The 13,563-nt window shown below is 49.0% G+C and overlaps 1 protein-coding gene across 7 annotated transcripts in view; it reads right to left on the reverse strand.

Moving 5' to 3' along the window:
* The window catches only part of LOC119972654 (lethal(3)malignant brain tumor-like protein 1), a 408,364-nt gene that overhangs the window by 233,771 nt on the left and 161,030 nt on the right, over positions 1-13,563 (reverse strand). For all 7 annotated transcript variants that reach the window (XM_038809722.1, XM_038809716.1, XM_038809720.1 and 4 more), the window contains one exon: positions 7,372-7,448. In XM_038809722.1, the coding sequence (XP_038665650.1) occupies positions 7,372-7,448 (77 nt within the window). The remainder of the gene's footprint in view (positions 1-7,371; positions 7,449-13,563) is intronic.

Consider the following 13,563-nt stretch of genomic DNA (forward strand, 5'->3'; position numbering starts at 1 on the left):
GAAATCGGAGCACCCGGAGGAAACCCATGCAAACACGGGGAGAACGTGCAGACTCCGCACAGACAGTGACCCAAGCCGGGAATCGAACCTGGGCCCTGGCGCTGTGAAACAACTGTGCTAACTACTGTGCTACTGTGTTGCTCCAGTTCATTGGGTTCATCAACTCCAACAGCATCACTCCTGAACCTGCATCCAGACCAGGAAGTACTTCAATCATCACCTCTTAGCAAACATGGCAACAATCCTTCCTCCCCCCACTTTCAACAATTCTCCACTCTTCTTCGTACACTCCATCATCTAGCAGACGGCCATACTAGAACACTTCTCATTCTTGTTACACCCACTTCTCCCTTCACAGCACCCACGAGCAGAGTTCTCCTCAAACCTCCTAGCCTTTGCACAAAAATTGCACTCTGTCATGGCTCGCTCCTCACCTTGCCCTCCATACAGATGTCCTAAAATCAACACCTACTCATAACAGTCACCTCTGTGTCTCTCCCTCAGCATCCCACACAACAAGCAGAGAACACACATTCATGGTCTATCTTGCCGGAAGTACTCAGCAACTTTATCTCCCCACAGGACAAGACAATGCACAACAAGGACGACTCCAACCCAATGGAACTTCTGGAAGTACGGCAGCATTAAGATCTGTTGTCCTCCATGAGCCATCAGGAGAGGACAATTCAAAGCTGTATCAGATATTACCATAGTTTGGAAAATGGGAATAATGAGGTCAAATTTCACCCCAAATTGATCAACAGAGTTTTTTCTTCTCTGTATTGTAATCATTCATGGTACAGAGCGTTAGTTTATCAATGAATGGCAGCTATTTTCTACACAATTGATGTCAATGCACTCCTTTTTTTCCGATAACCAAGTTTATACATATCCAAGGCCAGGCCTTCCCAAACTTTGAGTCGGAACCCCCTGAGGTTGTGAGCATGGAAGCTTTAAGAGCTGATGTGAATCATGAACTGATTTCTGGCAGCTGTGAGACCTCTTCAAACCCTCACGTTTTGTTATTGGTGGGCATGGCCTAATGGACTGCCCTCTGAAACCCAATTGCTGCTGCTTCAAAAAAGCCTGTGAATAGATAGGTATTTTGGGGGAGAAATTCTGCCTTTTCATCAACTTCCCTCACGAGCGAGGTCAGAGGGGTGAAGGAGAAAGAGATGGGGATGGTGAACAGTTGGGAAATGAGGGAGGGAGAGATGCAGGCTGAGCGAGGGAGAGATGCGGGCTGAGCGAGGGAGAGATGCGGGCTGAGCGAGGGAGAGATGCGGGTTGAGGGAGGGAGAGATGCGGGCTGAGCGAGGGAGAGATGCGGGCTGAGCGAGGGAGAGATGCGGGCTGAGCGAGGGAGAGATGCGGGTTGAGGGAGGGAGAGATGCGGGATGAGGGAGGGGAGAGATGCGGGCTGAGTGAGGGAGAGGTGCAGGATGAGGGAGGGAGAGATGCGGAATGAGGGAGGGAGAGCGGGCTGAGCGAGGGAGAGATGCGGGCTGAGCGAGGGAGAGATGCAGGATGAGGGAGGAAGAAATGTGGGCTGAGGGAGGGAGAGACGAGGGTGAGGGGAGAAGAGGCATGGGGTGAGTGGGAGAGACCCATGGTGACAGAGGGAGTGATGCGGGGTGAAGGAGAGGGAGACGCGGGGTGAAGGAGGGAGAGACCTGGGGTGAAGGATGGGGAGATCCAGGCTGAAGGAAGGAGAGCTGGGGAAGTTGAAGGCAAAGGTGGGTGAGCTAAAGAAGGCAGAGATGGGGGAGTTAAAGAAAGCAGAGATGGGGGAGCTGAAGAAAGAGGGATGGAGGCTGGAAGAGCGGGAAATGCAGGCTGGAGAAGCGGGAGTTGGAAGAGGAGGCGATGGAGGCTGGAAGAGTAGGGGATGGAAGCTGGAGGAGCAGGGGATGGAAGTTGCAGAAGCGGGGGATGGAAGTTGCAGGAGTGGGGGATGGAGGAGCAGCAGATGGAGGAGCGAGAAGTGGAGGAGCAAGGGGTGGAGGCGCAAGGGGTGAAGGAGCACAGGGTGAAGGAGCAAGGGGTGGAGGAGCAAGGGGTGGAGGAGCAAGGGGTGGAGGAGCAAGGGGAGGAGAAGCTGGGGTGGGCGGAGGAGCAAGGGGTGGGCGGAGGAGCAAGGGGTGGGCGGAGGAGCAAGGGGTGGGCGGAGGAGCAAGGGGTGGGCGGAGGAGCAAGGGGTGGGCGGAGGAGCAAGGGGTGGGCGGAGGAGCAAGGGGTGGACGGAGGAGCAAGGGGTGGACGGAGGAGCAAAGGGTGGGCGGAGGAGCAAGGGGGCCGGGGATGTGCGGAGGAGCCGGGGGTGGGCGGAGGAGCCGGGGGCGGAGGAGCCGCATGTGGAGGACCCAGGGCACCCAGAGCTGTTCCTGCACCACTTGCTTCCCCCAACTTTGTTCCTGGTGTTATACAGAGGAATGTGTGTGCAATAGGGACACAGCACGTTGAGTTTCAAAGGAGTAAGGCAAAGATAGATGGCTCTACTTTAATGCTAGAAGTATCATAGGTAAGTTGGGTTAATTAAAATCGTCTATTGTCATCTGGAGTTGTGATATTATTGCCATCACAGACACGTGGTTGCAGGAGCGGCACAATTGGCAGCTCAACATTTCAGGGTATAGGATCTTCAGGCAGGACAGGGGAGGGTGTAAAGAGGAGGTGGTGTTACATTATTAGTTAAGGAGTATGTTACTGCAGTAAGAAGGAATGCTATCTTTGAAGGGTCTTCTGATGAGGCTTTGTGGGTAGAGCTTAGAAATAAAAAGGGGCGACGACCTGCTGTTGTATGTGGCGGATCCAGAGGGTGGAATGCCGGGGGTGATGGAGCTGTTAGCGGAATTTGGGGGCTTCTCGGGCTATAAGTTAAATTTAGGCAAGAGCGAGGTATTTGTAGTACACCCGGGTGATCAGGAGGAGGGAATTGGGAGACTCCCATTTAAGAGGGCAGTGAAGAGTTTCAGATACCTGGGGGTGCAGGTGGCCAGGAGTTGGGGGACTCTCCATAAGCTTAATTTTACCAGGCTGGTGGAGCAGATGGAGGAGGAATTTAAAAGGTGGGACATGGTGCCGCTATCATTGGCGGGTAGAGTGCAGTCCGTCAAAATGACGGTTCTCCCGAGGTTCTTGTTCCTTTTTCAGTGTTTGCCCATCTTTATCCCTAGGGCCTTTTTTAGAAGGGTGACTAGCAGCATCATGAGCTTTGTTTGGGCGCATGGGACCCCGAGGGTGAAGAGGGTCTTCTTGGAGCGGGGTAGAGATGGTGGGGGGCTGGCGTTACCCAATCTCTCGGGGTATTATTGGGCGGCCAATGTGTCGATGGTGCGCAAGTGGGTAATGGAGGGGGAGGGGGCAGCATGGAAACGGATGGAGAGGGCGTCCTGTGGGGATACAAGCCTGGGGGCCCTGGTAACGGCGCCGTGGCCGCTCCCTCCTACGAGGTATACCACGAGTCCGGTGGTGGCGGCTACCCTCAAGATTTGGGGGCAGTGGAGGCGACATAGGGGAGAAGTGGGGGGCTCAATGGAGGCTCCGTTAAGGGGGAACCATAGGTTCGTCCCGGGGAACATTGATGGGGGATTTCAGGGTTGGCACAGAGCGGGCATCAGACAGCTGAGGGACCTGTTTATTGATGGGAGGTTTGCGAGCCTGGGGGAGTTGGAGGAGAAATTTGGGCTCCCCCCGGGGAACATGTTCAGGTATCTGCAGATAAAGGCATTTGCTAGGCAGCAGGTGGAGGGATTCCCTTCGCTTCCCGCGAGGGGGGTGAGCGACAGGGTGCTTTCAGGGGTCTGGGTCGGGGAGGGGAAGATATCCGATATCTACAAGGTTATGCAGGAGGCGGAGGAGGCGTCAGTAGAGGAGCTGAAATCTAAGTGGGAGGGGGAACTGGGGGAACAGATCGAAGACGGGACATGGGCTGATGCTCTGGAGAGGGTTAATTCTTCCTCCTCGTGTGCGCGGCTTAGCCTCATCCAATTCAAGGTGCTGCATAGGGCCCACATGACTGGGACGAGGATGAGTAGGTTCTTTGGGGGTGAGGACAGGTGTGTCAGGTGCTCGGGGAGTCCAGCGAACCATGCCCATATGTTCTGGGCATGCCCGGCACTGGAGGAGTTCTGGAAGGGGGTGGCGAGGACGGTGTCGAGGGTGGTGGGATCCAGGGTCAAGCCAGGATGGGGACTCGCGATTTTTGGGGTTGGGGTGGAGCCGGGAGTGCAGGAGGCGAAAGAGGCCGGTGTGCTGGCCTTTGCGTCCCTAGTAGCAGCCCGGCGAAGGATCTTGCTACAATGGAAGGATGCGAGGCCCCCAAGCGTGGAGACCTGGATCAATGACATGGCTGGTTTCATTAAGCTAGAGAAGGTCAAATTCGCCCTGAGAGGGTCGGTACAAGGGTTCTTTAGGCGGTGGCAGCCTTTTCTCGACTTTCTGGCTCAACGGTAGGGTACAGGGACAGTAGCAGCAGCAACCCGGGGGGGGGGGGGGAAGGTGGGGGGAGGGAAAAGGGGGGGGGCGACAATGACTATGTTTGTTTATTTAATTTTAATATATTTTTAAGTTCTTTTGTTGTTCATTGGGGTTGGGGGGTGGGGGGGATGTGATACATGCGCCGATACGGTCTGGGGGCGTCACAGTTATTATGGGTTATTTTGTTGCATTTCATTGTTTGTCATGTTTTATATTTTCTGTAAAAAATTCCAATAAAAATTATATTTTAAAAAAAAAGAAATAAAAAGGGGCAGTCACACTGCTGGGAATGTATTAAATAGTCAGCGGGCAATAGAGGAGCAGATATGCAGACAATTCACCGAAGTGTCTAAACAAATACTAGAGTAGGGGATTTCAACTTCCTCAACATTAATTGAGGTAATCACATTATGAAGGGTTTAGAAGGAGGAGATTTGTTGAAATGTATTCAAGAGAGCTTTTTATGTCAATATGTTGAAGGTCATGGGGAGGCAGTGGCGCAGTGGGATTGCCACTGGACTAGTAATTCAGAGACCATGGGTAATGCTCTGGACGACATGGGTTCAAAACCCACCAGGGCAGATGGTACAGGCTTGGAGGGAGTGAAGGGCCTGTTCCTGGGCTGAATTGTTCTTTGTCCAAAAAGGGATGGTGCGGTGTTCAACCTAGTTCTGAGGAACAAAGCCAGACAGGTGTTTGAGGTCACATTTTAGTGATAGCAATCGCAGCACTGTATGTTTTAAATTTGCCAAAAAGGGTTTTGGATTGGGGGAAGGCTGATTTTGTTAAAATAAGGCAGTATCTGGCCAAAGTAAACTGGGAACAGGTCCTTCTGGGTAAATCTACAGCAGAACAATGGGGGGTTCAAAATGGAATTGGCAAGAGTACAGATCCAACATGTTCCATTTAGGGTGAAATGTAGGAGCAGCAAGTCCGGAGAACTCCAGATGTCCAGGAATATTCACGGCTGGATAGGAAAGAAAAGAGAGGCTTTTCACAGATAAAAAGGGAATAAATCTACAGAGGCCCTCGTGAAATATAGAAAGTGCAAGGGCGAACTCAAAAATGAAATGAAAATCGCTTATTGTCACAAGTAGGCTTCAAATGAAGTTACGGTGAAAAGCCCCGAGTCGCCACATTCCGGCGGCGCCTGTTCGGGGAGGCTGGTACAGGAATTGAACCGTGCTACTGGCCTGCCTTGGTCTGCTTTAAAAGCCAACGATTTAGCCCTGTGTGCTAAAGCAGCAATTAGGAGAGCAAAGAGGGGGTATGAAAAAGCACTGGCCGGCCAGTGGCAAGAGAGGAAATTACACGGGCTCTGACTCAAAATGTTTAATTTCCCTCTGGCGACAGGAGAAATACCAAAGGACTGAAGGACGGTTAATGTGGTTCCACTTTAGGGACGGTAGTGGTGCAGTGGCCAGCCTCACTGCTGCCTCACGGAGCCGAAGACCCGGGTTCGATCCCGGCCCCGGATCATTGACGATGTGGAGTTTGCACATTCACCCCGTATCTACATGAGTCTCACTCCCACAACCCAAAAGATGTGCAGGGTAGGTGGATTGGCCACGCTAAATTGGCCCTTAATTAGAAAAAGAAATGTGGTACCAAGAAGAAAATGCTGGAAAATCTCAGCAGGTCTGGCAGTATCTGTAGGGAGAGAAAAGAGCTAACTTTTCAAAACCAGATGACCCTTTATCAAAGCGGTGTTGAGCGAGGGAGAGATACGGGCTGAGGTGGGAGAGATCCGGGCTGAGGGAGAGAGAGAAATGTGAGGGGCATGATAAGTAAGTTTGAAGATGACATAAAGATTGGCCAGGTAGTTGACAGTGAAGAAGGTCTGAAGGTACAGAAGGATATAGATGGATTGGTCAGATGGGCAGATCAGCGGTAGATGGAATTTAACCCTGAAAAGTGTGAGGTGATGTACTTTAGAAGGAGTAACATGACAAGGGTTGCCTCAATGAATGGCAGGACACTAGGCAGCTCAGAGTGACAGAGAGATCTTGCGGGTGCGTGACGACAGATCCCTGAAGGCGGCAGGACAGATTAATAGGACAGTTCAGAAGGCATACAGGACACTTGCCGATGTCAGTTGTGGCACAGATTATAAGAGCAGGGAGGTTATGTTGGAGCTGCACAGGACTTTAGTTAGACCACAGCTGGAACACCGTGTTCAGTTCTGGTCACCGCACTATAGGAAGAATGTGATTGTACTAGCGAGGGTACAGAGGAGATTCACCAGGATGTTGCCTGGGATAGGGCATTTTAGCTATGCAGAGAGGTTGAATAAGCTCGGGCTGTTTTTCTTGGAACACAGAAGGCTGAAAGGGGACCTGAGTGAGGTGTATAAGAATATGAGGGTCATGGACAGGGTGGATAGAAAGCAGCTGTTCCCCTTAGTTGAAGGGTCAATATCAAGGGGACATTATTTTAAGGTGAAAGGCAGGAGGTTTAGAGGGGACTTCAGGGAAATGTTTTTCACCCAGGAAGTGGTGGGCATCTGGAATGCACTGCCTTGGAGGGTAGTTAAGGCAGGAAACCTCACAATCTTTAAAACGTATTTGGATGAGCACTTGAAATGTGATAACATTCAAGGCTATTGCCAAGTGCTGGGAAGTAGGATTAGTGTAGTGAGTAGTTTATTTTTGTCGGTGCAGGCTTGATGGGCCAAAGGGCCTCTTCTGCCCTGCATGATTTTAATTATGAGGCATTAAAATGGGCTCACACTAAGAAAACGTTTGGGAAGTACAGTTCTAGGAAATACCTAAACTATATAAATGATGAGAAAGTTTGATGGTTTGAACAACTGGCATGCGTATACGGTTCTTATACTCTAGAACCTGATTTCTAAGTATTGTACTGATCTCTGAAGCATATTGACTCACCCACCTTGAGGAGGAGTAAGTGGCTTGCCTTGTTCCTGACACCAGCCCACTGAGTGGATGTATGGGCTACTAGCATCACACCTACCAAACAGGTAATTGCCATATTAATAAATGGAAACATGAAACAATTTTTAGAACATCTAGCCTACAAAGGTGGCATAGAAAACCAGAATTTAATGTGCAGGTCAGGTCAGATCTGTTCTGAAGTACAGACACATTTTAGTTGAAGTGAGTTGTGGGGTAGGATGCGCTCATTCCTCAAGGTGAAACATGTCTGCAGAAATGAGAGCAAAAACTGCCATCACATTAATGTGACACATGTGCAGGATTACACGTGCTTTATAGAATTTAAATTGCAGGAGGCCATTTGGCCCATCGAGTCTGCACCGGCCCTTGGAAACAGCACCCCATTTAAGCCCACACTTACAACCTATCCCCGTAATCCAGTAACCCAACCTAACCTTTGTTTTTGGACACTAAGGGCAATTTGACATGGCAAATCCACCTAACCTGCACATCTTTGGACTCTTCGGCTCATCTTTGGATCATGAGATTTCACTGAAACATCCGCCCCAATTTTAACGTTGGACAATCTGGATTCCACATGGACTACACTGGTTCAAGAAGGCAGGTCACCACCATGTTCTCAAAAGCAATAGGGACAAGCAATAATCAATAATCTTTATTATTGTCACAAATAGGCTCACATTAACACTGCAATGAATTCTAACTTGAATGAATTCAAAAATAATTTTAGACAAGTGGGGTCGTCTTGATGGGTGTCCCCAATGGACTCTCTGGCTGGAAACCTGGATCATTTTATCTCCCAGAATTATTTAAATATTTCTGCATTGACTCCCGCTTAAAGGTGGCAGGAGTGGTATTTGGGTTCATGGTTTGGAGGCTGCCTCAGGCATAAGCTTTGAGCAGATGCAACACAAAACCTTAAGATTGAGGGCTGGAATTTAACCCCTCATCTGGGAAAGATTGGCAAGCAGTGAAAGCATTAAAATGGTTGGCATGGTGGCAGTTCTGTATCCACTACCTATGTGCATAGGCTGGAACTTTATCCACAGGATAAAGTTCCACTCACCTGTGGGCCATTAAAGGCCCTTAAGTAGCCACTTAATTATGAACACATTGGTATGGTATATTGATTGCATTATTAAAGTTGAGGTTACAGATTAAGTACTTAGAGTGCATATAAAGAGAGATTTCCTTCCATGGCCTTTGGCCCTGTGGAGTCTGGGCTGCATCAACACTCCCAGGAATGATATTTTGATTTAATTAAGGGTGAGATTCACCCAAAAAATGACTAAGTGTTATTTTGCACAGGTTTTGCACGGTGATTCCTGCCTAGTGTTTGGGCTAGTATTCACCCACATAGAGTCATATATTTGGAGCTTGGGGAGTTTCTCACTGAAAAATCCCACACTTAGGGCGCGATTCTCCCAGAGAGGGAGAAATCATAAGGCTGGCGTCAAATCCGGGCGGGTTTGACGCCAGCCTCCCCCTCCCCGACCGGGAACCGATTCTGGTCCCCGGTCCGGGCTAGCATGCCGCTGCCGTAAACTCCGGCATCGCGGGCTTAACGAATTTCGTTAAGCCCGCTTGCCAGAGTTTGCGCCGGCTGACGCGTCACATGACGTCAGCCGCGCATGCGCGGATTGGAAGACTCCAACCCGCGCATGCGCGGATGACGTCATCGCGCATTTGCGCGAAACCCCGCATGCGCGGGCCGGGATGCCCCTCAGCCGCCCCGCGAAGTGATACAGCGGGGCGGCGGAAGGACAAAGAGTGCGCGGGTATCGGACCCGCTGCCCGCGATCGGTGCCCACCATCAAAATAAACAAACCCCAACTATTGTAGAATCCGTCACGCACTCCCCCCCCCCCCCCCCCCCTTGGAGAAAATTTAACTCCCTGGGGCCATCAGGAGCAGTGCTCTTGCCAGTGCCCGCAGTCCCGACCCACTACATGAAACTGCCTCCATCCTCACCCACGAAGCCCCTACTTCCCTAGTCCATCCCTGAACCTTCTCTGTATTTGACAACACCTTATGCAAAAAGGCCAGCAGGCACTGAAGCAAAAACAAGAACCGTGGCAAAATCTTAATCTTTACTGCCTGTACCCGACTCGCCGATAACAGAGGAAGATGATCACAACTCGGCAAATCAGTCTACACCCTCCCACCAAGCTAGAGAAATTGAACTTCTTGAGACCTGCCCAATCCCAGGCCACCTGCATCCCCAAATACTTAAAGTGGGATGCTGCCAAATGGAATGGTAGGTCCCCACCCCAGCTTCCTCCCCCGAAGAGGAAACCACAAAGTGTTCACTTTTCACCAAATTCAGCTTATATCCAGATAACGGAGCAAATCTCTGAAGCAAGCCCATTATGTCCCCCTCCGAAGTGCCTGGCTCCGAAATATATAATAAATCATCCACATACAAGGACACCCTATGCTCCACCCCCTCCCCTAACTATCACCTTCCACAACCCCAAACACCTCAGCGCAATGGCCAAGGGCTCTATAGACAATACAAACAGAAGGAAGAACACAGGGCACCCCTGCCTCAATCCCCGCTGCAATGCAACTTACCCTGAATTCATATTATTTGTGCGCATACTCGCCATCGTCTCCTTATACAACAGCTGCACTCATGCTGCAAACTTCGGCCTAAAAGACATTAAGGTGGACAAGTCCCCAGGACCGGATGGGATCTATCCCAGGTTACTGAGGGAAGCGAGGGTCGAAATAGCTGGGGCCTTAACAGATATCTTTGCAGCATCCTTGAGCACGGGTGAGGTCCCGGAGGACTGGAGAATTGCTAATGTTGTCCCTTTGTTTAAGAAGGGTAGCAGGGATAATCCAGGGAATTATAGACCTGTGAGCTTGACGTCAGTGGTAGGCAAACTGTTGGAGAAGATACTGAGGGATAGGATCTATTCACATCTGGAAGAAAATAGACTTATCAGTGACAGGCAGCATGGTTTTGTGCAGGGAAGGTCATGTCTTACAAACCTAATAGAATTCTTTGAGGAAGTGACAAAGTTAATTGATGAGGGAAGGGCTGTAGATGTCGTATACATGGACTTTAGTAAGGCGTTTGATAAGGTTTCCCATGGCAGGTTGATGGAAAAAGTGAAGTCGTATGGGGTTCAGGGTGTACTAGCTAGATGGATAAAGAACTGGCTGGGCAACAGGAGACAGAGAGTAGTGGTGGAAGGGAGTGTCTCAAAATGGAGAAGGGCGACTAGTGGTGTTCCACAGGGATCCGTGCTCGGACCACTGTTGTTTGTGATCTACATAAATGACCTGGAGGAAGGTATAGGTAGTCTGATTAGCAAGTTTGTAGATGATACTAAGATTGGTGGAGTTGCAGATAGCGAGGAGGATTATCAGAGAATACAACAAAATATAGATAGATTGGAGAGTTGGGCAGAGAAATGGCAGATGGAGTTCAATCCAGGCAAATGCAAGGTGATGCATTTTGGAAGATCAAATTCAAGAGCGGACTATATGGTCAATGGAAGGGTCTTGGGGAAAATTGATGTGCAGAGAGATCTGGGCGTTCAGGTCCATTGTACCCTGAAGGTGGCAACGCAGGTTGATAGAGTGGTCAAGAAGGCATACAGCATGCTTGCCTTCATTGGACGGGGTATTGAGTACAAGAGTTGGCAGGTCATGTTACAGTTGTATAGGACTTTGGTTCGGCCACATTTGGAATACTGTGTGCAGTTCTGGTCGCCACATTACCAGAAGGATGTGGATGCCTTGGAGAGGTGCAGAGGAGGTTCACCAGGATGTTGCCTGGTATGGAGGGTGCTAGCTATGAAGAAAGGTTGAGTAGATTAGGATTGTTTTCGTTGGAAAGACGGAGGTTGAGGGGGGACCTGATTGAAGTCTACAAAATTATGAGAGGTATGGACAGGGTGGATAGCAACAAGCTTTTCCCAAGAGTGGAGGTGTCAGTTACAAGGGGTCACGATTTCAAAGTGAGAGAGGGAAAGTTTAAGGGAGATGTGCGTGGAAAGATTTTTACGCAGAGGGTGGTGGGTGCCTGGAACGCTTTACCAGCGGAGGTGGTAGAGGCGGGCACGATAGCATAATTTAAGAACCATCTAGACAGGTATATGAATGGGCGGGAACAGAGGGAAGTAGACCTTAGAAAATAGGAGACAGGTTTAGATAAAGGATCTGGATCGGCGCAGGCTGGGAGGGCCGAAGGGCCTGTTCCTGTGCTGTAATTTTCTTTGTTCTCTTTGTTCTAATCCGAAATTTCTCCTGTACCACCATCAAAAAACTCCACTCCAACCAATCAAATGCCTTCTCTGCATCTAATGCCACCACCACCTCCAAATCCCCTTCCTCTGCCGGAGAAAGCATCATATTCTGCACTGTCAGGCATTAGCCAACGCTGTCCCCGACCACCTGGGTCCTCCAACTTCTGAGCACTCCCAACGTGGCCATCATGTATGGTGCCCGATTCTGGAGATCAGTACTAATTTACCCCGATGGCAGGCCTCGCTGATGGGGCTGGCATGAAACCTGTTGGTGGCCTCTCCCGTTATTCACCCAGCGTAACAGGATCAGGGCCGGGTGCAGCGCGGTGGGAAAATCGCACTGTAAGCGAACTTTTGGTGTTTTATTTTAGTTACAGTGTGCCACTGGGTGTGTCACCCCTGTCATTTCTGTTTAATTTATTGATGGTTTTTCTTAAAACAGTACAAATATGGGGCTGTCATTCCATGCCCTACATCTCATTAATTTAATTTATTGATATTATTTTCACTTTTGAAAGATAATAATTAGGGGATATGCTCCATCAGGGACTGTGACGTGCTTTAAATAGTTTATTTTAGTGTTAACAGGTTGTTAAAAGAGCGTATAAAGAGAGGTTTGGCCTTCCATGACTGATAGCTATCACAGAGGATGGAGTGCATCAGCAGCCCTGGAAACATTGTTCTAATTAGCTAATTTAGTTAATTGATTATTAGTTCATTTGTTTATTTTGCTTGGTATAGACACTGGGAGATGGTGACAGCATGATAATATCACTGGGCTGTTAATCCACAGGCCCAGGCTAGTGCTCTGGAGACAGGTTCAGATCGCACTACATCAGCTGGTTGAATTTGATTTCATTTTTTGCCGCTTTTTTTTGGTATACTCAAAAGAGACACCTCTTTCGGATCAGACATTAAATGGTGGTGGCATTTTTTCAAGTATTTTATAAGTCTTCATTTATTTTATAAAACATAAAATCTCCCCCCCCCCCCCCCCCCCCCCCCCCCCGCAATAACCCTGAAAAAAAGCTTTCCAGGAAAACAACTCCTGGCCAATAAGGGTTGATTATGTCCCCAAGCCCATTGATTCTTTCAAAACAGTGTAGAGAGATTCTCGGACACTGAAAGTTAGTTAGGAAGTACGCATGTATATATAATTCTGAATTCTGTAAGTAAATCTAGTATTAATGAAAAGGTTGGCAATTGGTTTCCTACTTCACATCCAACTTCAAAACGGCAGCCCTTTTGCAGTCTGATTGGGGCAGGGAATACCTCCTGTTCGGACATCTGTCCCTCCTCTGTGCTCTACCGGCCAACCTTTTAACTACTTTTAGTCAGATTTCCTCTCACTTTATGCTCATAAATCTTTTTTGGACTGTGGGAGGAAACTGGAGCACCCGCTCATAAATCTTTTTAAACACCTCCTCTAAAACTCACTTTATTCCCTTGCCATTAATGTCCTCCCTTAATTTCTTTGAGTTGCCATCCTTTTTGTTTACATTTAGGCTGATTATATTTCTTGTAGATCTCTTCCCCCATCTTACTCATTTAAAGCTTTTGCCATCTTCCTGTTTACCCTTCCCACTTGTACATGGGCCCCGTCCCACTTCTGATGGAGCTGCATCGGTACAGCTCCTTCTTGCCCCAAAACTCGTGCCAGTATTCCATGAAAAGAAACTCTTAACTCCAACATCAGCCCTTTAGCCACCTGTTAATTCTCCTGATCTATTTGTTCCTATGCCAATTTGCTTGTAACTCAAGCAATAATCCACAGATTATTGTCCTGAAAGGCTGATATTTTAATTCAATGTTTAACTCCTACTTTTTCAGGAGGACCTCCTCTCTGTTCTTACATATTTGTTCGAACATGCACCATAACATTTAGATTTACTCCGTCTCTTAAGTTCATT

The sequence above is a fragment of the Scyliorhinus canicula genome, chromosome 10 (genome assembly GCF_902713615.1).
Source record: "Scyliorhinus canicula chromosome 10, sScyCan1.1, whole genome shotgun sequence".
Lineage (NCBI taxonomy): Eukaryota > Metazoa > Chordata > Chondrichthyes > Carcharhiniformes > Scyliorhinidae > Scyliorhinus > Scyliorhinus canicula.